The sequence below is a fragment of the Medicago sativa genome, chromosome 7, assembly GCF_051527215.1.
Source record: "Medicago sativa cultivar Bolivia chromosome 7, Bolivia_mono, whole genome shotgun sequence".
NCBI classification, from domain to species: Eukaryota; Viridiplantae; Streptophyta; class Magnoliopsida; order Fabales; family Fabaceae; genus Medicago; species Medicago sativa.
Window position 1 is genome coordinate 52,229,438 of NC_140755.1, and position 24,534 is coordinate 52,253,971.

Sequence of the window (24,534 nt, forward strand, 5' to 3'; positions counted from 1 at the left end):
AGTGATGGACATCTTCAACATGAACCCCTCTTTCTTCAACCCAAAAAAAATCAAGAAAAATAAACTTTCTTCTTCATATATTCATCATCTTAAACACTATACATCCTTGCTTCATATCCTTCATTTCTTGATCAATTGTCGTGAATCGTTGATTAGATCGAAAGGATTTTGTTTTTTTATCTTTTAGGGTTTGTTATATTTTATAAACATTGATTCTTAAAATAAATGATATAGAATACAAGCTTATTTTTTAGATGACCTCCTTTGATTATTGGTTATCTTCAATTTTGACATGTTTGGGGGTAAAAAAAAAATGATGGCTTCATTTTGTTTAGCCGCATAGAAATAAAAAAAATAAAAAAACCGCTTCACACCACACATAGTATTATCTTGGTTGTAGGTGGTGTTGTAATTGCTGTTTGCGGTAGGAATAATGACAAAGGCCTCCAATATGATATTTAGAAGGGAGATAGTGTGTGGAGGGTGCATAATACTACTCTGAAACTATATCAGTTTAATGATAAATAACAATGATCAACCATAGATCAATCATTTTACTAGTGCATTTTATGTGAACGCTTAAAGTACGTATGAGATATTATCAAAAGGAAAAGTTTGAGTATGTAATTAATGGTTACAACATTTTGGCTTTTTACAAGAATAGTAATGTTATGTAAAATTGATTTATCCTTCCATTTTGCTTTACTAATTTTTCACTATGACGATCATAGTGAGTGAATTTGTTCCACAATTGTTTAGATCATTGTAAAAAGGATGAAGCTTATGATGAATCCTTCCTTCATTATGTTTAGATTACACACAATTGCCTACCACAAGACAATGTCATTGAAATATTAGCTCGAATTCATGTAAAACAAGAATATTAAATTAGTCGTTTATCCATTTATATAATCTTTGATAATATTAAAGAACTAATCTTAGTAAACCTCATTTTATGTCTTGATCACAGAAAGAAGGGGGGAGAGAGAGAGAGAGATCCACATATAAGTAAATATAAAAATAATATATTCATAATTTTTTTTATATTGACAATATCATTACATAGGACAGACTATTATTTTTTTCCTGAGAAAAGCAACCAAATGTCCATCCCATTGAAGTTTTTATTTTCTCCATGACTCATGCCTCATATAGCTTAAGGAATACTGCCAACAGAAAAATAAAAAAAAAATATCAATATAATATACATTATAAAAACTAAACGAATGCAAATGATAAAGACTATATTTATATTGTATTGACTATTTCTGAAAAATTAATAAAGATTTTGTCGGTTCTTTGATGGTATATATATATTAAGGAAAATATATCTTAGTTTAAAAAAAAGTGTTTTTATTATTAGTATTAGTAAATACTACAACAAATATTTTATTTGATTGTGTATATAGATAAGTGATGATATAAAAATATGAACTTAAAAACATTTTTAATTGAAAATATTATATATGGTTGTGTATTTTCATATTTTATTTTTGTTTTCATAAATTTCTATTAAATAAATGTGATTCCAAAATTTAATTCATTTAAATTAAATTTAAAAATTTCCTATGATAAATATTTACTTATCATCAAAAAAATTCTTTAAAAATAAATTAAAAAAAAAAACATTGAGAGCTTACTGATCACATTTGATGCTCTTGTTTATTGTAAAGCTTAAGTCAACACCGCATCGTTTAGGAAGTAAGGCATTTAAGTCATCCCTTATGTTATGGAAGTGAGTTGAAGCTTTTTTAAGACATTCACATGCCTTGTGTCGATCACCTTTGGTGGGCACCGAAGATTTCAAATCTTTGACACCATTGCAACAAGCAATTGAAGGATGATCGTCCTCGCCGATGAGATATCCAATACAAGGAAGTATTGATGCCTTAGCTTCTTCACAGTCAAAGGCATGCCCAACCACCATCATACGGAACAATATAGTTAGAAATGTTATAAGTACAATGGAGGTCTTCATTTTATAGTTGTTATAATAATTTGTGTTTTGATATATATGAATGGATGGCTTAATGGGCATAGTTATATAGATGGAAGTATGAGATATTGTTAAAAGAAAGAGTTTGACGTGTGAGCCATGGTTATGAAACTTTGACTTTTCAACAAAAATTTAGGTGGAACTCCTTCTTACTCTCCTTTGGTATTATAATTTTTTTTTTTTTTATGATGTGAGACATTAATTTAGATTAAAGATGATGACAATATTTGAAATTTGATCATTTATGTTATTACAACACATACTAGCATAAAAAGAGATCATAATGTTGCCGAAAAACTTAGATTGTACTATAAATTTTATTTCACTGATTTTCACAAAGTAAATTCTTTAATTAAGTGTACTATGAGATTGCACTTTCAATAAAATGTCAAAAGAAGGAGTTTGAGGTGTCAATAATGTTTATGAAGCTTTTGGCTTTTTATAGGAAATTTAGGTGGAATTTGATCTTATTCTCATTTGTCATCGTGAATTTTTGTTGTGATGATGTGAGGCATTGGATTTGTTTTAGATGCTTAATTAACCTTTTGAATTTATTTTTCATTTAGCAAAAAGAGGATGAAAATGTTTGAAAATTGTTCCATTTTGTTATGACAGCACACAATAACGTCTAATAATATCACTGAAAACTTAAATTGTATTATAAACTTTCTTTTTACTAAATTTTACATCATAAATTCTATAATAAAATGCATTATGAAATGCCGCATGAAAATAATTGTCAAAAGAAGAAGTTTGAAGTGTCAGCAATGGTTATGAAACTTTGGCTTTTTTTATAAGAAATTTAGGTGGAATTTGTTGTTTCTCTCATTTGGAAATATTAAATTTTCACTGTGATGATGTGAATCATTGAATTTGTTGTAGATCCTTTATCTTATGAGTTTATTTTTCATTTAGCCTAAAGAGGATGAAAATCTTTGAAATTTGTACATTCATGTTATAATAACACACAATAGCATACAAAGAGATAATGTTAGGAAAAACTTTAGAACGTATTATAAACTTTCTTTTTGCTAATTTCCACTAGCTAAGTTCTTTAATGGCTGATACTATGAGATATAACTTGAAACTAATTGTTAAAATAAGTAGTTTGAGTTGTCAACAATTATTATGAAACTTATGCCTTTTAACCAGAAATTTATATCAAGTTTGGTGTTACTCTCATTTGTTATCACTAATTTTTAATTGTGATAATGTGAGACAATGAATTTGTTTTAGATGTTTTATCTTATGATTTGATTTTTCATTTATCGAAAAGATGATGGGAGTCTTTGTGGTTTTCCCTTCATGTTATGACAACACACAATAACATGCAAAAAGATAGTGACACCGAAAATATATATTGTATTGTAAACTTTATTTTTACTAACTTTCACAACCAAAATTCTTTAAAGAAGTTTACTACGAGACATCGCTTGCAATTAATTGTCAAAATAATGAGTTTGATATGTCAGCAAAGGTTATGAAACTTTGACTTCTTTACTAGAAATTTAGGTCAAGTTCTTTCTTGCCCTTATTTGACATCATTAGTTTTTTTTTCTTCTTGTGATGATGTGAGACACCGAACTTGTTTTATATGCTTTATTTTTCATATTTATTTTCATTTATCCAAAAGAGGGTGAGAATATTTGAAAATTATCTCATCTTGTTATGATAACACACGAATATCATATAGAGGCAATGTTACTGAAAACTTATATTGTATAAACTTTCTTTTTGCTAATTTTTACAAGGTTAATTCTTTAGTAAAGTGTGCTATGAGATATCATTTGCAAATAATTGTCAGAAGAAGAAGTTTGAAGTGTCAATAATGGTTAAAAAAACTTATGCTTTTTAATTGAAAATTTAGATCAAATTTGTTTTACTCTTTTTTGGCATCGCTAATTTATATTGTGGTAATGTGAGACATTAAATTTGTTTAAGATGTTTAATCTTATGAGTTGAATTTTTATTTATCAAAAAGAGGATGCAAATTTTTTTCATCTGTTCATTCATGTTATCAGGGTCGTCCCAATCAAATTGGAGGCTCTGCCCTAATATCAAAAATGGATCCCTAATAGAAATAAATTAAGGGTAAGTTGAACAATTATAAATTAACTGAAAGAAAATTTTGGATGATTGTTCAATAAACCCCTCAAATTGCTCACATTTTCTGAAATAGTTGATCGAGAAGTACAACTTGATTGTAGTTTACACACAAAAAAAAACCAATCGAGACATATTCGAAGGGCTTGCGAGCAATCCAAGAGGCATATTGACCAACCATCAAATATTTGAGGCCTCCATAAATTGAAGGCACGACTTCATAGAGTTATGTCAATGGCTGACCCTGCATATTATGACAACACACAAACACAATAGCATACAAAGAGATAATGTCATCGAAAATGTATAGCGTATTATAAAATTTCTCTTTACTATTTTTCACAACTTAAGGTCTTTAATGAAGTGTATTGTGAGATATCACTTGCAACTTTAAAAAGGCATATGTACAACTCCCATCCATCATGACGAAAACATATACTTTAAGATGAAGAACTTTTTATAGTTCAACCTTTAGTTGTTATATTTACTTATACTTAAATGTATGAAAAGAAGAATGAAGGAGACAATTATATATCTCGAATCTTGTGATACTTAAAAATGGAAATGTCGTCAATAGTGTTATTTGAGTTTGTTGGCGTTTTATTCTTTGCAAGAATAGTAAAGTAAGTTGATTTTGCTTATTCTGATTAATTTTAAACAAAGAAGGTTGTTGTGCTTGTTTGAGATATTTTTATAATTTATTATTGAAAAAGAGATTAAAACAATTGAAATTACCATTGAGCATACAAAAATAAAGAGGAAGGCAAAAGAAAGGAGACATGAAACAAAAATACGCACTAGTAAGACTCAATACTTTGGAATAACTTATAAAATAGTCGTAAAATATATTTTTCTTGTGAACTTGTGATCATACCTTAAACCTCTGCTTGTGTAAATAGTTACTAGAGGTGTAAGTGTAACCATAAGAGAGTTGTCTTCATTGTCACATAAATTACTATGTTTTTTACTATTATTAATCGATTAGCAATTTAATTTGTACTTATATATCTCTTAAGATTCCACTAGGGTAAAGTGTGGCTTTATCTGAATTTGTTATTTACATACATATGCTATCTAGTGGCCAAAATTCACCTTTTTCAAGGTGAATAAGTGGGGGGTTCGAACCTTGGACATGTTCGGGGTTCGAACCCCGGACATGCTATCCAATTTCACCTACTTGGTAGTAAATATCCCATTACTGCAGAGTCTCCACATGGTAAAACATTGCTGCAATATATGGGATACCTTAGGAATATTCAAATTTAGTACTATGAATTCGTTATTTTGAAACTAGTTTTAATTTTGATTTGTGACAATTAATTAAAGCTTATTTCAATAGGTGGGATTGGTTATATAGATCAAATGATATCCATAGTTTTAGCCTTCTGTATATTTCTATCTAATGGACTATTTGTGACCTACTCAATCTTGTTCAAGGTGAGATTACTCAATCCTATTCCAGATGAGATTTTACCTTAGCCTGGAATTTTATTACTTTTTTTTTCCCTTTATTTCTTCTGCTTTTAAGCACCATTTCAGTTTTTTCACTTAAACTCATTTTTTCTACCAAGGTTTGCATTTTTACGCCATATGATGAACATTCAACCCAAAATCGAACACGGGTCATCTTCCACCAACCAACCACGTGATTCTTGATTGAGTTGAAGCTGAAGTTGGAACAGATGTGATAGAACCTCATAACTTAGAAGAAGAAATGACGATCTCAGATCTTGTTGAAGCAGTTTTGGTGAGTAGATAGATATGTTGGACTCAGACAACATTGAAATGGGGAGACAAAAGCTTCAAGAGGAGCTTGAAATGGAGAAACTTGCAAGGTTACATGCAGATGAAGAGTTCAAGAAAAGAGAGGAACCTTTGTCAGAAAGATCAGGAAAGTTATGAATCTCTTGAAGAAATTGAAAACTGATTTAGCTGATGATAAAGACGCTGCTTTAGTTCTAAGAGAGATGAACATTGAGTTGAAGAAATTGTTTGATGAAAGGCTTTTTCGTGCATCCAAGTAAAAATTAGTGTCTAGCTTCACTGTAATCAAATGTCTAAAGTGTTACAACAGTGGTTCCAAAGTTCATTCTCATAGAATGTTTATAGTACACTTTTTTTAAAAAAAAAAAAAATCTTGTGTGTAACATAAAAATACATAATTTATGGTGTGGTGTGAAAAGTGAAAAAAAAGGAGTGGGACATATAAGTTTGGATTCAGGTATAAAGAAAAACCTATAGAGATTTCTGTCTTTGATTTCTGAGAGAATCACTATCAGATAAAAGGAATTTTGGGCAACTAAAAAAATAAAGAGGATGTGTTAAATAAGAGACCTTGCTTTTTCTCAATATTATATTATGGTAGAAGAGAGGAGACTAAATCTGTAAAATGTTATTGAATCAATCTGAAAAGACTGTGCTAAAATTAATGTTACTAATTGAAAATTGAGGACAACAATTTTTCCATAACTGCAACAAAAAAGATGTGCTATCATTCTCACTTTTCAAGAGTACACAGGTACAAGCATTTTGATAGCATTAGATTTTTGTGCCAGGATAAAAACACTCGATGCTATTTTCCTTGATCTTGTAGTGAAAATTATGAATCTTAACAGGTGCAATTCCATGTTGTGTTTGTTTATGCAACACCATCAACTGCATAATAAGATCACCAACAAAACAAAGTCAATGGAAGTTAATACTTTGATCTGATTTAATCAATAATGCATTGCAACAGAAAGTGGTTGCTACATAACCCCAAGATAAAGATAAATCCAAAGAATTAGTGCAAACTAAAAGCATGAACAATTTGCAGTTGCAGTATCACAATTACGACATAATTGAACATTGGAAGATAAACAATCATAACTTCTTTTTCTCCCTTTTCCTTAATCTTGTAGCGGCCAGAACATGCATTAACATTACAATGCCACTGATGATAGATAATTTGACTGATTAAAATGTGAAGTTGGAAGAGTGGCAAAATACTATTCCTTGATCATTGAGTAAGAAAGATAATAGAAAGATCAAACACGAAAAACAGACAACTTGCATAAGAACAGAAAAACCTTCACTTATTTCAAGCCTAATATTGCTTTTTCTTTATAAAACATGTTCACTATCAATTCTTCAATTATAGGTAAATTTATTAATCAAAAAGGCACTTCCAAAAAAATTGGTTGAAGGTAAAAAAGGAATCATTTAATGGGTATCAAACTCTATAAGGAGAGTCAGGAGCCAGTCCGTTCAAGATATGCCCTTGGAAGAGAAATTTCATGGAAACAGGAACTGTAAGTTTATAAATACAAGGACTCGTTCTTAGCTACATGCTTGACTAAGGGAAAGTAGTGGCTAAGTTACCCAATCAAAATGTAAAATGTAAAATGCCAGTTTTGTGAGAGGCTCAGAAGTCAAAGAGAGGTTGTTTTCATTAAGATTATTTTTACTCCATTAAAATTTTCAAAAACATGTAGAATCATAGGTTCACCTTAAGTATGAACATATTATATAGAATGATACAACTATACCTGTCCATGCACGTCTTTTGCCAAACCAGTGGTCAATGGTTCAGCCTTGACCAAAATGTCAGCAAGGTACTCCATCTCTAAGATAATAGCTGGCTTCTCTTCATTCAAATAAATATCCTTATGGTCAAGTGCAATGAATGCACAACCCTGTAATAGGAACAGATAAATAAAGAACAAAAAAAATATTGAAATTGATTAGAAAAAGAGTCAAGTTAATACTATCTTACATATTCTGACGTTAGTGTATAGCAATAGTGCAGGAAGTCTAAAACATCATTTGAAGAGCCATTAGCAGCAACTTGAAGAAAAGAGATATCATCTATCATTATAGTGACAAATTTCATGTTGTCTTGAGGTAGTGCCTTGATCACGCTTTCTATTTTCTCGAACACAGCAGCAAAACCGTTGTGATTGGGTTTTTCTTCATCTAGTCATTGATAAAAATGATATTGCTCAGTCATGTATACAATCCATCAGACACTAAAATTAAATATCAATATTTGGTAACCACGCTCAAGTAAAATAAAAAAATATTAATTATAAAAGGAGGCATGGCTCTCTTGGTTGTGTTCTAACTTCTAAGCACTACATTTTTTAAACAGTTATGCATGGAATGACATTTGCATTTATTAAACAGTTATGCATGGAATGACATATTTGCAGAACCTAATATGGCACACTTTATAAGTTAGAGCCATTTCTAATAGCTTTTATAAATATTTATGGCCCCAACCATCACAATTTCAAAGTTTTAAGAAAAAATAGTTTGGGGGCAATTTTGGGCATTATGTGAAAGGGTTATCAAATAGTGGATCCTTAAGAAGAGACATCTTACTATACTTTTTCTTTGGGATAAATAGACTTAGTTTTGGTGCTCAGCCTATAGCATATTCAGTAATGGATTTCCTTTTCTTTCCTTTTTCTTACTGTTTTTTCAATATAGTACTGTTCCCTAAAAGAAGACCATGTTTAAGCATCTTGGAGACTTCGGATGCTGGACAAAGGGGGTTCATTATAGTTAAAGTTGGTTTGATGTTTAGATATTGTTGATTTGTACAGTTCATTGTACTGTAGTACAGGTAAAGCTCTTTACACACACTGTATAGCGTCTTGTCAAGGATATTGTACCATGGGTAAGGGCAAATGACAAACAAAAAAAAAAACAAAGAGAAAACCATTAACATAAAGGAATATGGGGCATTTTGAATTGAAGCCCCTGGACAGGATGCAATCAGCACGATTCACAGCTGTGATTGTCAATCACCACACCTAACAAATCCACCTCGCATTCAAAAGTGCTGCTGCAGACCTTGAATATGCACCGCTGTTCCATGATCACGCACAATAGTGCTGTGAACAACTACTAAAGATCTCAGAATCATGAAACTGCTGCTATTTTCAAGAAGTTGAGAGTTCACTTTAAAATCCTGGTAGGGTTAAAGGAATCAGGTTTCTTACAAACACACTCCAAGCGTTGGAATCTTCGTAAAAATTATTATGCTTCCGATATACGTTGATCCTAGTGTTTCCAGCAGTGGGATCCTAGGGGAAAGAGTTTTTGTTGCTGCTTGTTGTCTATACATTCACCTTGAGATCAAGGGATTTTCTGAGGAGGGGAGTGTTTATAGGATCACTAAAACAACTACAGTATATGTGTGAGGAGAAAGAAGAAGAGCGATGAAAAGAAGCATGACCTGGAGAGAGAAAATGAGTTTTCCATGATAAACTAACTCCTGAGTTGGTAGTAGGGAAGTCTTAGGCGTGTGATTCAACAGACAGGGTTATATTTAAGGAGAGTAGTAATTATAGGAGGGAGGCTGGAATTGGGTGGGACTTTTGGGAGAGATTACGTGCTCCCTATTTTTCTAAGTTTATATTTTCTTCTTTCGCTGTATTTTTGTTATGTGTTACTGTATTCAGGGTCCATTATCACTATGATACGACCCTTGATTCCATTAACATACAATGTTTCTTTTTGCAATACTTCATTCACTTTAGGTTCCTATCAACATGTATTAAAGTAAGATAAAGGGATTAGAAAGAATCTATCTAGTCATTTGAGAAAGTGATGGGGTCTTTTGGCCATACGGAGGTGCAAACTTGCAGACCCTCAAAGTTGTACAATTACACATATTATGTAACGAAGGGAATTTTCCCCTAAATCTTGAAATATACAAGGTTCTTTTCATGGTGGCGAATTGACCTAGCAAATCAGTTTCTCAAAGAACAGAGCTTAATTGAGTTTGATAATTTCAGTACCATAGTGTTTTTTTTTTTACTGACATGAAGTTTGAGATAGCATTGAGGGGGTCGTAAAACATGAGGAACTTCGTAAAGGCCTGTGGGTAGAATTTGAAGGTAAGTGCTATCGGCCATAGAGTTTACATTACTGAAAGTTTGGGGGAACCACGCTCATAATGGATCTATGGGTCTCAAGACTTAGTTTTACACTCTGAAGACAAGTATGCTTACAGTGTACTTACATTTCAATAATATACTATTTGAGTTACCCTCTATACTACAGTTTTAATGTTTTAGCCTGATGGACTAAATCCAATTTCAGATTCAACTATTCAACAAAAACCATTCCTCAAGTTAGAGCCTAAAACATACAATATCTGCAAGGACTAGCAGGGGGTGAAGTATTAATCTGCCTTCCTTAAGGCACTCCTACGCTACACCATGTAGGGAAAAAAGTAAGGAGTGACGGCGGATTTGGATTGTAACAACCTTGCCTGCATGGCAAGAAAGGGGAAGCATATAGAAATGTATTCAAGCACTTGGGGAACAATCCCTTAAAAGCTAGCTACCAATGAGAAAGAAATCACATATATCTTCCACTGAGCACCCCAAACTACTCTATGTGGGACTTGGGCACTTCGTAATACCCAAATCCCTATCATAGCACCTCCCCTGAGAACCAACATCCCAGCGGCTGCACAATACGACACTTTATTCGGCCTTTCTAGACGTAGCCCTTTCCAAGCCACCCGTAATCAGACTCATCCAAGAAGAGATAAAATCCCTAATTTATATCAACAGTTTTCCGTGAGAGTTTTTATGTTTTTTTTAATGTAGCTTATATTTAGCACATATAGTTTATATTCTAAGTTTAATTATCAAAGGAATGAAAGATCGAAACATGGATACCTGATTTTCTCACCTGGAAACTGCAACATAAGCATGTCAATGAAAAAGAATCTATTGTTATCTCTTTGAGCAGCCAAGTTGCAACCCTACCACAGGCACCCAAGAAGATTGTCAAATACCATCCAGTCCAGAAAAGACACATATATATGGAGATAAAATACATTAGTGATTAGTCTGATAAACAACCAAATGTAACAGAAAAAAGCTTCAAGGGACAGAAAGTAAACACACAATAGATAACGAAACTATCATAGACTCTAAGCAATCTGAGAACATAATGTCTATAAATTTGGTCAGCACGGTATATCATCCAGTCAAAGGAGTACATGTTTCACAAAAAACAAACTATATCATCAAACAAGCAAGAGGCAAAACAACAACAACAACAACCAAGCCTTATCTCAATAAGTGGGGTCGACTACATGGATCAAATTACACCATAATGCTCTATCATAAACCACATTCCGATCAAACTCATTAATTTCTAGATCTTTTTTAATAGTTTCACTTACAATTTTTCTAGGTATTCCTCTACCTTAGTGATCTGACTATACTAGAGCCAAAACCCATATGGAAAATATCTATTGACAGCTATGTTGCACCGACACTTCTGATCGAAGGTGCGCCAACACCGACACATGTAATTACATTGAATTATGTCATTTTTTTTGCAAATTACTATCGGTGTTGTCAGTTTCGGTGTGTGACTAGTTTCCGTATTTGTGTCTTTGCTTCATAGACTGGCAGTACAATGTTCGATTTCTAGCAGGAAAAATCATCCGTCAAACTCTGACTTAGCTACAATTTACAGTTACTGAAGTAATACCAATATTAATGATAGTTATAATTGGATTCAATTCAATCAAATTAGTACTTGATAAAAAATCTAATTAATCAAAATGTCTTTCAAAATGCTCCAAGCTACTTAAGAGTTAAGACCTATGAAGCACGGACACATACACACTAACACGTGGACACCGATAATAATTTGAGCAAATGACATGTAATCACATGTGTGGTGTCCGGTGTCGGACATGGACAACAAAAAACCCATTTGCAAAAACAACAAAAATTGAACATTTTAATGAAAACAAAAGATAGCAAGTTCCCAAAATTGAAAAATACAAGAACATAAACATAAACATAAACACAAGCAGAGACAACAATGATGAATAATGCAAATGTAGAGAGAGAGAGAGAGAGAGAGAGAGAGAGAGAGAGAGATTACAATTTTTCTGAGAATGCGATCGTAGTGGGAGAAAGGATGAGAGAGTGCGAGGAAGATAACAGATGAAGAAGGGTGAGAAGAGAATGAACGTTTGAGGATATGGTGAAGAACGAAAGCAGCATTTGTGTCAACAGTGTCTTCTACAAGCACGAATCGACCAAAGAGGTTGTTGTTGTGAAACCCTAATGATTCATTCAGAAGGTTTAATTCTTTGTGCTCCATCGTGTCCTTGGTTTTCTTCTTCTTTCTCAGCAATGTTGAGGTTGGATTGGTGGTACTGGTGACTGAATGGTGTTGGCGGCGTGGGAGGGCGCGGCGGATTGTTGAGGGTGTGGTGGTTGGTTAGGGTCGCTGCAGAAGGGTGGAAGAAAGAAAGAAGGATGTAAGTGAAGCATAGTCCTTGAAGTCTACGAAGGTAGACTATCTTAGACAATTTAGTCCGTGAATGAAAACTCTTTTAGTCAATTTAGTCCCTAAATGTAGACTCCGTTAGTCACTTTAGTCCCCGAAATTGACCAACAGAGTCTACATTCAAGGACTGTTTTGCAATTTTTCTGCATTTAGGGACTAAAGTGACTACTCTTTTCCCAGGGACCAAAGTGACTAATTCCTCAAAATTAAATTCACACAATTGTGAGATTGAGTCGAACTTAGATCACGACGTTCGACTTTGTAATTTTGGTATTTGTTAGTTGAACCAGAACTTCTAAACTAGGCTAGGGTCTTTTAATTTCATCTTTTGTTTGTCAATTGGATTTTATTATGTTGGATCTTAAGCAAAAATGTATAAGATGGACTAGTAGACTTTATTAATTTATAGGGTTAAATATGTTCTTAGTCTTTATAAAATTTTCAAATTTTAAGTTTTACTCTCTATAAAAATTTTCATCAATTTTTGGTTCCTCAAAAAGTTTTCCGTCACGACTTTTGATCCTCTCAAAAAGTTTTCCGTCACGACTTTTGATCCTTGTATTTAAGTAAAATCATGTGTATCCTTCGAAATTTTGTATTATTTTTTTGTAGTCGTGTTTTGTATGTTATAAAAATCTATCTTGCAAAAGTTTGATTTTTTTAACAAATGATGAATTAAATATGAAGTTATAAGATTTAGGGCTTATAAATTCACCTTTAATTCATTTTGTTAAAAAAATTCAATTTTTTTTAAAAGAGATTTTTATGATATTATAAACATTAATTAAAAAGTATGAAGTATACATTGTTCACCGATAAGAGCAACAAACACGTCGAGTTGTTATATCTTGAGACAATACAAAGGACCTTTTACCTTCATCGTATATTTGGGAGGCTACTTCAGGTAACAATTTATATTTCTTATGTTTGTGTTTCTAACTTTATGTTTCTTATTCTAACATGTAAATATAATTTTTTTTTTCTTTTCAAACAAGGTTTATATTTCAAACATTTATATCCATTTAAGGATAATCGACATTATACCCCAGCATGCCAAACGCTACCCGGTTCATACTAAAAAAAAAATTGAATTCTTGGTGCAATCGCAAAAACTTATGTTTCATAATTTTATCATCAATTCTCAATTGTATACAATTTATGATAATGTGTTTTACTCCATGCATTCCGAATTATAAGCAAAAAAAAAAAAAAAACACTAATTAAGAAAATTAAAACATAAGAATTTGAAGTATAGTTTTTTGTGTTTTCTTTGAAAAAAGTTTTTTAGGAAGATGTAAAAACAATTTTCATTGGCTATTGGTTATGAAAAAAATGAAAGAGAGAGAAAATTGAATGTAATTTGCATTTAATTTTCTGAGAATAAACAAAAGTTTTTATTGGAAATTATTTTTTTAAAAAAACAAGATTAAATAGGATAAAAATTTGTTCTTTTTGCTTATATTTTGGGACAAAGAAATGAGTTTTTTTTTTATGCTTATATTATAGGATGAAGGGAGTATTTCTCAAATCCTTAGTTGAGAGCAATAAAGGATTAAATCCCTTTAAGAAATAGAGATTTCGATTGTTATATAAGTCACGCAAGGGGACTTAACTATTGGGGGGATCTATAGAAGGAATCATACTTTTACCACTAAACTATTTCCACCACAATACCATTATTATACATTTTTTTTAAGGGGTATCACTTTTATACACTAGCGTTCAGATGTGCATTCGTTTGTCTGCCTTTTCTATTGCATTAACATATGTGTATATTTGACTATGTTTCGTTGTATAAATTAATATATAATATGTCATTCACAAATATAATTTATTTAATACCATGTAGAAGAGTTTAAAATCATGATGAATAGAGATTGACACTTGAATTTATCTCTAGAAAAAATGTTATTGGGATAGTTGAGTCTTCGTCCATATTTTGCCTTCAACACTTCTTTTCACAAAGCCTTGTCATCGCGTAACAAATGTCATTTCCATTTCGATTGAAGAGCAATATTTTTTTTTTTTTAAGATCTTTGATGTCCAACAAATCCTAATAGTGTGTTTGAATAGGGAATGTTTTGAGGTAATATAATTTTTTGAGGGAATTTAAATAATTTTAAGTAAATTCTATTGTTTGGATAATAATTTGGAGAATTTTTGAAATGATGGAAATTTATGAAGTGTTTTGACCAAGTTAAATTTAGAGGATTTCAAATAACACCTAATAGTGTGTTAAAATGACGGTGGAATTTAGCCTGGGTAAGTGAAGTTTTTTCCCATGATGGAAAAGTTGAATTTTTACCATTGGATTAAAGAGGTGTATTGATCCTATCATGGTCTACCTACACTTTATTCATCATCTAGATCTGGAATTTTTACAGAGGAATCAAATAATCTTCCACCCTTCTCTCTTCCGTTTCCCCATTCACCCACCACCACCACCACCACTACCAAACAAAAGCGTTTGCTTCCATCCCCTATGTTCTCATGCAGCCATCATCAACATGATCATCACAAACTCATAAAACATCAACATTAACAACTTGTTAACCCAAGCAGAATTCTTCATTCTTTGAAATCCCAATCTTTTTTAAACCCATAACCGTTTGTTCAAAACATGTGTGTGTTGTTTCCTATTTCTGGTTACCAAATCTCATCCAGCTACCAATTGAAACATTGACCAAGCCTGCTAACATGGGGAACGTATAATAACAAATTAAAATTAAAGTTAATAAGTTTACAAATTTTTAAGAATTTGGTTCTAGATTATGCTTTTAAAAATAATCATACTTTTAATAATTTGTTCATCATGGTTTTGATAATGGTATTTACGATGACCCATTGAACAAAAATATATGATTTTTTGATTTATTTTTTTTATTCCAGACTTGGATCTAGATGTTGAATGTGTTGTTTCTGGTTTTGGTTTTTGTTTAGGGGAAGAGTCGCGGGTAGATCGGCGGAGAGGGGCGGCGCCGACGAGAGGAAGAGGGAGAGACAACAGTGATGATGGTAAGAGGTAGAAGAAGGAGCCTGGTTTGCAGTTGGAACAGATCCAGTTAGGTGGGGGAAGGACCGAAGGAGGAAAGATGAAGGGTTAGATTAAATACTGAGAGACCATAATAAATATGTGTTCTTTAGTTGATCTAATGGTCAGAAAAAGCTTTCCCATGATGGGAAAAAAGATCACTTTCCCAGGCTAAATGCCACGTAAAATGACACCTAAATTTAGAGGATTCCTAATACTAATAGTGTGTTAAGATGATTTCAAATTTACATTTTAGTCCTCGTATTTTTCAAAATTTTCAAAAATTACAAATTGACGCCTAATTTTTTAAAAAATTATAAATTGATCCATCAAAATTTTTAAAAAATACAAATTGGCCCTTAAAATTTTCAAAAATTGCAAACTGGCCCCAACTTTTCAATTTTCAACGTTGACCCAAAAATTTCAATAGCCCAAAAATAATAACAATGGGATTATTTAGCATTCTATCCAAACAAAAACATTTAAAAATGAAGCCAATTCAGTCGAATAATTTGAATTGCTTTGAATTTAATTTCTCTAGACTTTCTCAAATCCTAAGAGTTTTTTGATTGACCTTGTTTCATTAAACATATTTTCTTTAAATGTAACCCATGCATTTCTTCATGTATCTTGGTTCGCTTCCCTTTAATTTCAAGGAAAAAAATAGCGACGCGTAAACAAAAATATATAAGCACCAAAAGAAAAGTAAAGAGAAGAATTTCAACTGTAAAATTTCATAGGAAATGTTGAGCAAAGGAGAAAACATATATAAAACATTGAGCGGAGAAGACATATATAAAACAGAAGCAATAGATGGAAAAAGTAGTATCCAATAATATTTTATTTTGCGTTTATACATAAGATAAGATTTCAATAATTGAGCTTAAAACTTGAATAATAACAATGTTATGTGGACAAAATAGAAGTACACGATGCAAAACTTGAACATACATGCATATTCCCCATTCTTTCATCACCAGGATCAACCAGTGGAATTTAAAGTATTTGTATCATCACAAAGATTAAATTAATCAAAGAAAAAAGTAAAAATATACACACCAATTTTACTCGCTCATACACACAAACCCAACCATGCATAGTAGAATCTTAAAAGTGCAACGATGTACTTGTGATTGTGTCTTTGTTTATGTGATTTTGCTTGAGTAAACAACAAAATTAGTCTCTATCTTTGTAAAATGCTACAAAATAGGTCAATAAAATTGTGAATATTTCAAAAAGATTTATGATTCTTTTTTTTTTTGGCCAAGAAAAGATTTTTGATTCTATTAAATAGTTAAGTTGATCGATCAATTTGGTCTATAATTTTTTTTTAACAATTTACTTTAAATTTAGCCTTAACATTACTGTCACAGGGATTAATGAGTAAAATTAGACCAAGTCAAAGACATTTTTAAAATATTTATAATCTTAGAGACCAATTTGAAGGCACCTTACAAAATCAACAACCAATTAGTAATTTATTCAATTTTTCTTACTTTGATAATTAATAACTTTTTTTATATCTTAAATTTTAAGAATGTAAAAATAAAATTCAAAGAAGCAATTAGGGGGTTTAATGAGAAAATACAGGGCTCAAATGCTTAATTAGGAAGAACTCCAAATTAAGTGGAACACCACATTCAGTTGAAGTAAGAAATGAACAAGAAAATTGTTGTTTCCACTTTTGACTTTACTGAAGAACTCACTCGATGGTAGTTAATTGTCTAAATTCCTTGTGCTGCGACAGTTAATTGCCGGAGTTTTATTTTTTTTAGTGTAAATCCAGGGGCAGTTAACTACCGATGGGGGTAAATGTGTAATTTCCAGGTGTTTTATAGTCAAGGCTGAAGTGGGAACAACAAGCTTCAATAAACATGTGTGAAACAACACATTCAGTTGAAGTAAGAAATGTTGTCTTCTTTAAAATGTTGTATAATTCTCTTTATGTTGTCTTCTATGACATACAACAAAGAAACACCATAAAAACCATACACACACATTAGATACTAACAACAATCAGACACTTAATCTGATATCTTTCTCTTAATAATCCACATTTCAATATAGATCAGACTATAATGTTATAGAGTGGGTATAGAGAAACAACAATAGAATAAACCTCCATATATTTGAATTGAATCCCTTTAACTTATAGGTTTATTTAACCAAATTGCAAATTGTTAAATTGTGGCCACTCCTAAGAGAAACCAACTCCTCTTTCTTAAGATATGGATGGATGATGTGTTTCTCTATACCCACTCCTGAAACTACAATACGATACATCAACAAATCATAACTATTTAAATTTGATATACAGTGTGTTTGGATTGAGGGTTTAAGAGGGGAAGGGATGAGAGGAATTACTTTTATTTTTTAAATTACGAACAATGTGTGAGAAAGCTTTTATTTTTTGAAATGGCGAGACAAAAGCTTCAAGAGGAGCTTGAAACGGAGAAACTTTCAAGGTTACATGGTGAGAAAGAGTTAAAGAAAAGAGATGAACGTTACGAAGCTCCGTTGAAGAAATTGTTTAATGAAAGGCTTTTGCATAAAAGTTAGTGTCTAGCTTCACTGTAATCAAATGTAGTATTACAACCGTGGTACCAAAGCTCATTCTCATAGTATGTTTATGGTACACTTTTTTTAAAAAAAAAAAATGTGTAACATAAACATACATAAATTATGGTGTGGTGTGAAACGTGGAAAAAAAATGAGTGGGACATATAATTTTGGATTCAGGTATAAAGAAAAATCTAGAGACTTCTGTCTTTGATTTCTCAATATTATATTATGGTAGAAGGGAGGAGACTAAGTCTGTAAAATGTTATTGAATGAATCTGAAAAGACTGTGCTAAAATTAATGATACTAATTGAAAATTGAGGATAACAATTTTTCCAAATGCAATAAACTGCAAAAAAAAAGATGTGTTATCATTCTCATTTTTCAAGATTACACAGGTACAAGCATTTTGATAACATTAGATTTTTGTGCCAGGATAAAAACAATCGATGCTATTTTCCTTGATCTTGTAGTGAAAATTGTGAATCTTAACGGGTGCAATTCCATGTTGTGTTTGTTTATGCAACACCATCAACTGCATAATAAGATCACCAACAAAACAGAGTCAATGGAAGTTAATACTTTGATCTGATTTAATCAATAATATGCTGCAACAGAAAGCGGTTGCTACATAACACCAAGATAAAGATAAATCCAAAGAATCAGTGCAAACTAAAAGCATGAACAATTTGCAGTTGCAGTATCACAATTACGACATAATTGAACATTGGAAGATAAACAATCATAACTTCTTTTTCTCCCTTTTCCTTAATCTTGTAGCGGCCAGAACATGCATTAACATTACAATGCCACTGATGATAGATAATTTGACTGATTAAAATGTGAAGTTGGAAGAGTGGCAAAATACTATTCCTTGATCATTGAGTAAGAAAGATAATAGAAAGATCAAACACGAAAAACAGACAACTTGCATAAGAACAGAAAAACCTTCACTTATTTCAAGCCTAATATTGCTTTTTCTTTATAAAACATGTTCACTATCAATTCTTCAATTATAGGTAAATTTATCAATCAAAAAGGCACTTCCAAAAAAATTGGTTGAAGGTAAAAAAGGAATCATTTAATGGGTATCAAACTCTATAAGGAGAGTCAGGAGCCAGTCCGTTCAAGATATGCCCTTGGAAGAGAAATTTCATGGAAACAGGAACTGTAAGTTTATAAATACAAGGACTCGTTCTTAGCTACATGCTTGACTAAGGGAAAGTAGTGGCTAAGTTACTCAATCAAAATGTAAAATGCCAGTTTTGTGAGAGGCTCAGAAGTCAAAGAGAGGTTGTTTTCATTAAGATTATTTTTACTCCATTAAAATTTTCAAAAACATGTAGAATCATAGGTTCACCTTAAGTATGAACATATTATATAGAATGATACAACTATACCTGTCCATGCACGTCTTTTGCCAAACCAGTGGTCAATGGTTCAGCCTTGACCAAAATGTCAGCAAGGTACTCCATCTCTAAGATAATAGCTGGCTTCTCTTCATTCAAATAAATATCCTTATGGTCAAGTGCAATGAATGCACAACCCTGTAATAGGAACAGATAAATAAAGAACAAAAAAAATATTGAAATTGATTAGAAAAAGAGTAAAGTTAATACTATCTTACATATTCTGACGTTAGTGTATAGCAATAGTGCAGGAAGTCTAAAACATCATTTGAAGAGCCATTAGCAGCAACTTGAAGAAAAGAGATATCATCTATCATTATAGTGACAAATTTCATGTTGTCTTGAGGTAGTGCCTTGATCACACTTTCTATTTTCTCGAACACAGCAGCAAAACCGTTGTGATTGGGTTTTTCTTCATCTAGTCATTGATAAAAATGATATTGCTCAGTCATGTATACAATCCATCAGACACTAAAATTAAATATCAATATTTGGTAACCACGCTCAAGTAAAATAAAAAAATATTAATTATAAAAGGAGGCATGGCTATCTTGGTTGTGTTCTAACTTCTAAGCACTGCATTTTTTAAACAGTTATGCATGGAATGACATTTGCATTTATTAAACAGTTATGCATGGAATGACATATTTGCAGAACCTAATATGGCACACTTTATAAGTTAGAGCCATTTCTAATAGCTTTTATAAATATTTATGGCCCCAACCATCACAATTTCAAAGTTTTAAGAAAAAATAGTTTGGGGGCAATTTTGGGCATTATGTGAAAGCGTTATCAAATAGTGGATCCTTAAGAAGAGACATCTTACTATACTTTTTCTTTGGGATAAATAGACTTAGTTTTGGTGCTCAGCCTATTGCATATTCAGTAATGGATTTCCTTTTCTTTCCTTTCTCTTACTGTTTTTTCAATATAGTACTGTTCCCTAAAAGAAGACCATGTTTTAAGCATCTTGGAGACTTCGGATGCTGGACAAAGGGGGTTCATTATAGTTAAAGTTGGTTTGATGTTTAGATATTGTTGATTTGTACAGTTCATTGTACTGTAGTACAGGTAAAGCTCTTTACACACACCGTATAGCATCTTGTCAAGGATATTGTACCATGGGTAAGGGCAAATGACAAACAAAAAAAAAACAAAGAGAAAACCATTAACATAAAGGAATATGGGGCATTTTGAATTGAAGCCCCTGAAGCCATCGTGACAGGATGCAATCAGCACGATTCACAGCTGTGATTGTCAATCACCACACCTAACAAATCCACCTCGCATTCAAAAGTGCTGCTGCAGACCTTGAATATGCACCGCTGTTCCATGATCACGCACAATAGTGCTGTGAACAACTACCAAAGATCTCAGAATCATGAAACTGCTGCTATTTTCAAGAAGTTGAGAGTTCACTTTAAAATCCTGGTAGGGTTAAAGGAATCAGGTTTCTTACAAACACACTCCAAGCGTTGGAATCTTCGTAAAAATTATTATGCTTCCGATATACGTTGATCCTAGTGTTTCCAGCAGTGGGATCCTAGGGGAAAGAGTTTTTGTTGCTGCTTGTTGTCTATACATTCACCTTGAGATCAAGGGATTTTCTGAGGAGGGGAGTGTTTATAGGATCACTAAAACAACTACAGTATATGTGTGAGGAGAAAGAAGAAGAGCGATGAAAAGAAGCATGACCTGGAGAGAGAAAATGAGTTTTCCATGATAAACTAACTCCTGAGTTGGTAGTAGGGAAGTCTTAGGCGTGTGATTCAACAGACAGGGTTATATTTAAGGAGAGTAGTAATTATAGGAGGGAGGCTGGAATTGGGTGGGACTTTTGGGAGAGATTACGTGCTCCCTATTTTTCTAAGTTTATATTTTCTTCTTTCGCTGTATTTTTGTTATGTGTTACTGTATTCAGGGTCCATTATCACTATGATACGACCCTTGATTCCATTAACATACAATGTTTCTTTTTGCAATACTTCATTCACTTTAGGTTCCTATCAACATGTATTAAAGTAAGATGAAGGGATTAGAAAGAATCTATCTAGTCATTTGAGAAAGTGATGGGGTCTTTTGGCCATACGGAGGTGCAAACTTGCAGACCCTCAAAGTTGTACAATTACACATATTATGTAACGAAGGGAATTTTCCCCTAAATCTTGAAATATACAAGGTTCTTTTCATGGTGGCGAATTGACCTAGCAAATCAGTTTCTCAAAGAACAGAGCTTAATTGAGTTTGATAATTTCAGTACCATAGTGTTTTTTTTTTACTGACATGAAGTTTGAGATAGCATTGAGGGGGTCGTAAAACATGAGGAACTTCGTAAAGGCCTGTGGGTAGAATTTGAAGGTAAGTGCTATCGGCCATAGAGTTTACATTACTGAAAGTTTGGGGGAACCACGCTCATAATGGATCTATGGGTCTCAAGACTTAGTTTTACACTCTGAAGACAAGTATGCTTACAGTGTACTTACATTTCAATAATATACTATTTGAGTTACCCTCTATACTACAGTTTTAATGTTTTAGCCTGATGGACTAAATCCAATTTCAGATTCAACTATTCAACAAAAACCATTCCTCAAGTTAGAGCCTAAAACATACAATATCTGCAAGGACTAGCAGGGGGTGAAGTATTAATCTGCCTTCCTTAAGGCACTCCTACGCTACACCATGTAGGGAAAAAAGTAAGGAGTGACGGCGGATTTGGATTGTAACAACCTTGCCTGCATGGCAAGAAAGGGGAAGCATATAGAAATGTATTCAAGCACTTGGGGAACAATCCCTTAAAAGCTAGCTACCAATGAGAAAGAAATCACATATATCTTCCACTGAGCACCCCAAACTACTCTATGTGGGACTTGGGCACTTCGTAATACCCAAATCCCTATCATAGCACCTCCCCTGAGAACCAACATCCCAGCGGCTGCACAATACGACACTTTATTCGGCCTTTCTAGACGTAGCCCTTTCCAAGCCACCCGTAATCAGACTCATCCAAGAAGAGATAAAATCCCTAATTTATATCAACAGTTTTCCGTGAGAGTTTTTATGTTTTTTTTAATGTAGCTTATATTTAGCACATATAGTTTATATTCTAAGTTTAATTATCAAAGGAATGAAAGATCGAAACATGGATACCTGATTTTCTCACCTGGAAACTGCAACATAAGCATGTCAATGAAAAAGAATCTATTGTTATCTCTTTGAGCAGCCAAGTTGCAACCCTACCACAGGCACCCAAGAAGATTGTCAAATACCATCCAGTCCAGAAAAGACACATATATATGGAGATAAAATACATTAGTGATTAGTCTGATAAACAACCAAATGTAACAGAAAAAAGCTTCAAGGGACAGAAAGTAAACACACAATAGATAACGAAACTATCATAGACTCTAAGCAATCTGAGAACATAATGTCTATAAATTTGGTCAGCACGGTATATCATCCAGTCAAAGGAGTACATGTTTCACAAAAAACAAACTATATCATCAAACAAGCAAGAGGCAAAACAACAACAACAACAACCAAGCCTTATCTCAATAAGTGGGGTCGACTACATGGATCAAATTACACCATAATGCTCTATCATAAACCACATTCCGATCAAACTCATTAATTTCTAGATCTTTTTTAATAGTTTCACTTACAATTTTTCTAGGTATTCCTCTACCTTAGTGATCTGACTATACTAGAGCCAAAACCCATATGGAAAATATCTATTGACAGCTATGTTGCACCGACACTTCTGATCGAAGGTGCGCCAACACCGACACATGTAATTACATTGAATTATGTCATTTTTTTTGCAAATTACTATCGGTGTTGTCAGTTTCGGTGTGTGACTAGTTTCCGTATTTGTGTCTTTGCTTCATAGACTGGCAGTACAATGTTCGATTTCTAGCAGGAAAAATCATCCGTCAAACTCTGACTTAGCTACAATTTACAGTTACTGAAGTAATACCAATATTAATGATAGTTATAATTGGATTCAATTCAATCAAATTAGTACTTGATAAAAAATCTAATTAATCAAAATGTCTTTCAAAATGCTCCAAGCTACTTAAGAGTTAAGACCTATGAAGCACGGACACATACACACTAACACGTGGACACCGATAATAATTTGAGCAAATGACATGTAATCACATGTGTGGTGTCCGGTGTCGGACATGGACAACAAAAAACCCATTTGCAAAAACAACAAAAATTGAACATTTTAATGAAAACAAAAGATAGCAAGTTCCCAAAATTGAAAAATACAAGAACATAAACATAAACATAAACACAAGCAGAGACAACAATGATGAATAATGCAAATGTAGAGAGAGAGAGAGAGAGAGAGAGAGAGAGAGAGAGAGAGATTACAATTTTTCTGAGAATGCGATCGTAGTGGGAGAAAGGATGAGAGAGTGCGAGGAAGATAACAGATGAAGAAGGGTGAGAAGAGAATGAACGTTTGAGGATATGGTGAAGAACGAAAGCAGCATTTGTGTCAACAGTGTCTTCTACAAGCACGAATCGACCAAAGAGGTTGTTGTTGTGAAACCCTAATGATTCATTCAGAAGGTTTAATTCTTTGTGCTCCATCGTGTCCTTGGTTTTCTTCTTCTTTCTCAGCAATGTTGAGGTTGGATTGGTGGTACTGGTGACTGAATGGTGTTGGCGGCGTGGGAGGGCGCGGCGGATTGTTGAGGGTGTGGTGGTTGGTTAGGGTCGCTGCAGAAGGGTGGAAGAAAGAAAGAAGGATGTAAGTGAAGCATAGTCCTTGAAGTCTACGAAGGTAGACTATCTTAGACAATTTAGTCCGTGAATGAAAACTCTTTTAGTCAATTTAGTCCCTAAATGTAGACTCCGTTAGTCACTTTAGTCCCCGAAATTGACCAACAGAGTCTACATTCAAGGACTGTTTTGCAATTTTTCTGCATTTAGGGACTAAAGTGACTACTCTTTTCCCAGGGACCAAAGTGACTAATTCCTCAAAATTAAATTCACACAATTGTGAGATTGAGTCGAACTTAGATCACGACGTTCGACTTTGTAATTTTGGTATTTGTTAGTTGAACCAGAACTTCTAAACTAGGCTAGGGTCTTTTAATTTCATCTT

The 24,534-nt window shown here is 32.8% G+C and overlaps 3 protein-coding genes across 5 annotated transcripts; all 3 read right to left on the reverse strand.

Moving 5' to 3' along the window:
* Window positions 1–1,005: 1,005 nt before the first annotated feature.
* LOC146906642 (non-specific lipid-transfer protein A-like) lies at window positions 1,006–2,017 on the reverse strand. Its single transcript, XM_085726390.1, has 2 exons — window positions 1,641–2,017; window positions 1,006–1,166 (listed from the first exon to the last, which is right to left on the reverse strand). Exons 1-2 carry the CDS (start codon window positions 1,976–1,978, stop codon window positions 1,157–1,159), a joined length of 348 nt encoding a protein of 115 aa, XP_085582516.1. The 5' UTR covers window positions 1,979–2,017; the 3' UTR covers window positions 1,006–1,156.
* Window positions 2,018–6,476: 4,459 nt separating this feature from the next.
* On the reverse strand, window positions 6,477–12,413 carry LOC146906643 (elongator complex protein 6-like). Of its 2 annotated transcripts, none has more exons than XM_085726190.1 (5): window positions 12,005–12,413; window positions 10,790–10,862; window positions 7,854–8,053; window positions 7,627–7,773; window positions 6,477–6,754 (listed from the first exon to the last, which is right to left on the reverse strand). In XM_085726190.1, exons 1-5 carry the CDS (start codon window positions 12,224–12,226, stop codon window positions 6,638–6,640), a joined length of 759 nt encoding a protein of 252 aa, XP_085582316.1. In that variant the 5' UTR covers window positions 12,227–12,413; the 3' UTR covers window positions 6,477–6,637. The 2 variants fall into 2 exon arrangements, with proteins under 2 accessions (XP_085582316.1, XP_085582317.1); XM_085726191.1 differs by having other exon boundaries at window positions 10,777–10,862; window positions 12,005–12,411.
* A 5,865-nt stretch (window positions 12,414–18,278) lies between these two features.
* On the reverse strand, window positions 18,279–24,242 carry LOC146906644 (elongator complex protein 6-like). 2 transcript variants are annotated; one of them, XM_085726667.1, is made up of 5 exons: window positions 23,796–24,242; window positions 22,579–22,651; window positions 19,634–19,833; window positions 19,407–19,553; window positions 18,279–18,541 (listed from the first exon to the last, which is right to left on the reverse strand). In XM_085726667.1, the coding sequence occupies exons 1-5, from the start codon at window positions 24,015–24,017 to the stop codon at window positions 18,425–18,427; spliced, it is 759 nt and encodes a 252-aa protein (XP_085582793.1). In that variant the 5' UTR covers window positions 24,018–24,242; the 3' UTR covers window positions 18,279–18,424. The 2 variants fall into 2 exon arrangements, with proteins under 2 accessions (XP_085582793.1, XP_085582794.1); XM_085726668.1 differs by having other exon boundaries at window positions 22,566–22,651; window positions 23,796–24,190.
* Between the last annotated feature and the right edge of the window lie 292 nt (window positions 24,243–24,534).

Coding starts and splice junctions, on each gene's coding strand:
- LOC146906642 (XM_085726390.1), bottom strand. CDS start 1,978: ATGAAGACCTCCATTGTACTTATAACATTTCTAACTATATTGTTCCGT.
- LOC146906643 (XM_085726190.1), bottom strand. CDS start 12,226: ATGGAGCACAAAGAATTAAACCTTCTGAATGAATCATTAGGGTTTCAC. Junction 8,054..10,789: donor GCTTATGTTGCAGTTTCCAG/GTGAGAAAATCA, acceptor ATCAATGACTAG/ATGAAGAAAAACCCAATCAC. Junction 6,755..7,626: donor CAAAAGACGTGCATGGACAG/GTATAGTTGTAT, acceptor CTTATTATGCAG/TTGATGGTGTTGCATAAACA.
- LOC146906644 (XM_085726667.1), bottom strand. CDS start 24,017: ATGGAGCACAAAGAATTAAACCTTCTGAATGAATCATTAGGGTTTCAC. Junction 19,834..22,578: donor GCTTATGTTGCAGTTTCCAG/GTGAGAAAATCA, acceptor ATCAATGACTAG/ATGAAGAAAAACCCAATCAC. Junction 19,554..19,633: donor ATACACTAACGTCAGAATAT/GTAAGATAGTAT, acceptor TTCCTATTACAG/GGTTGTGCATTCATTGCACT.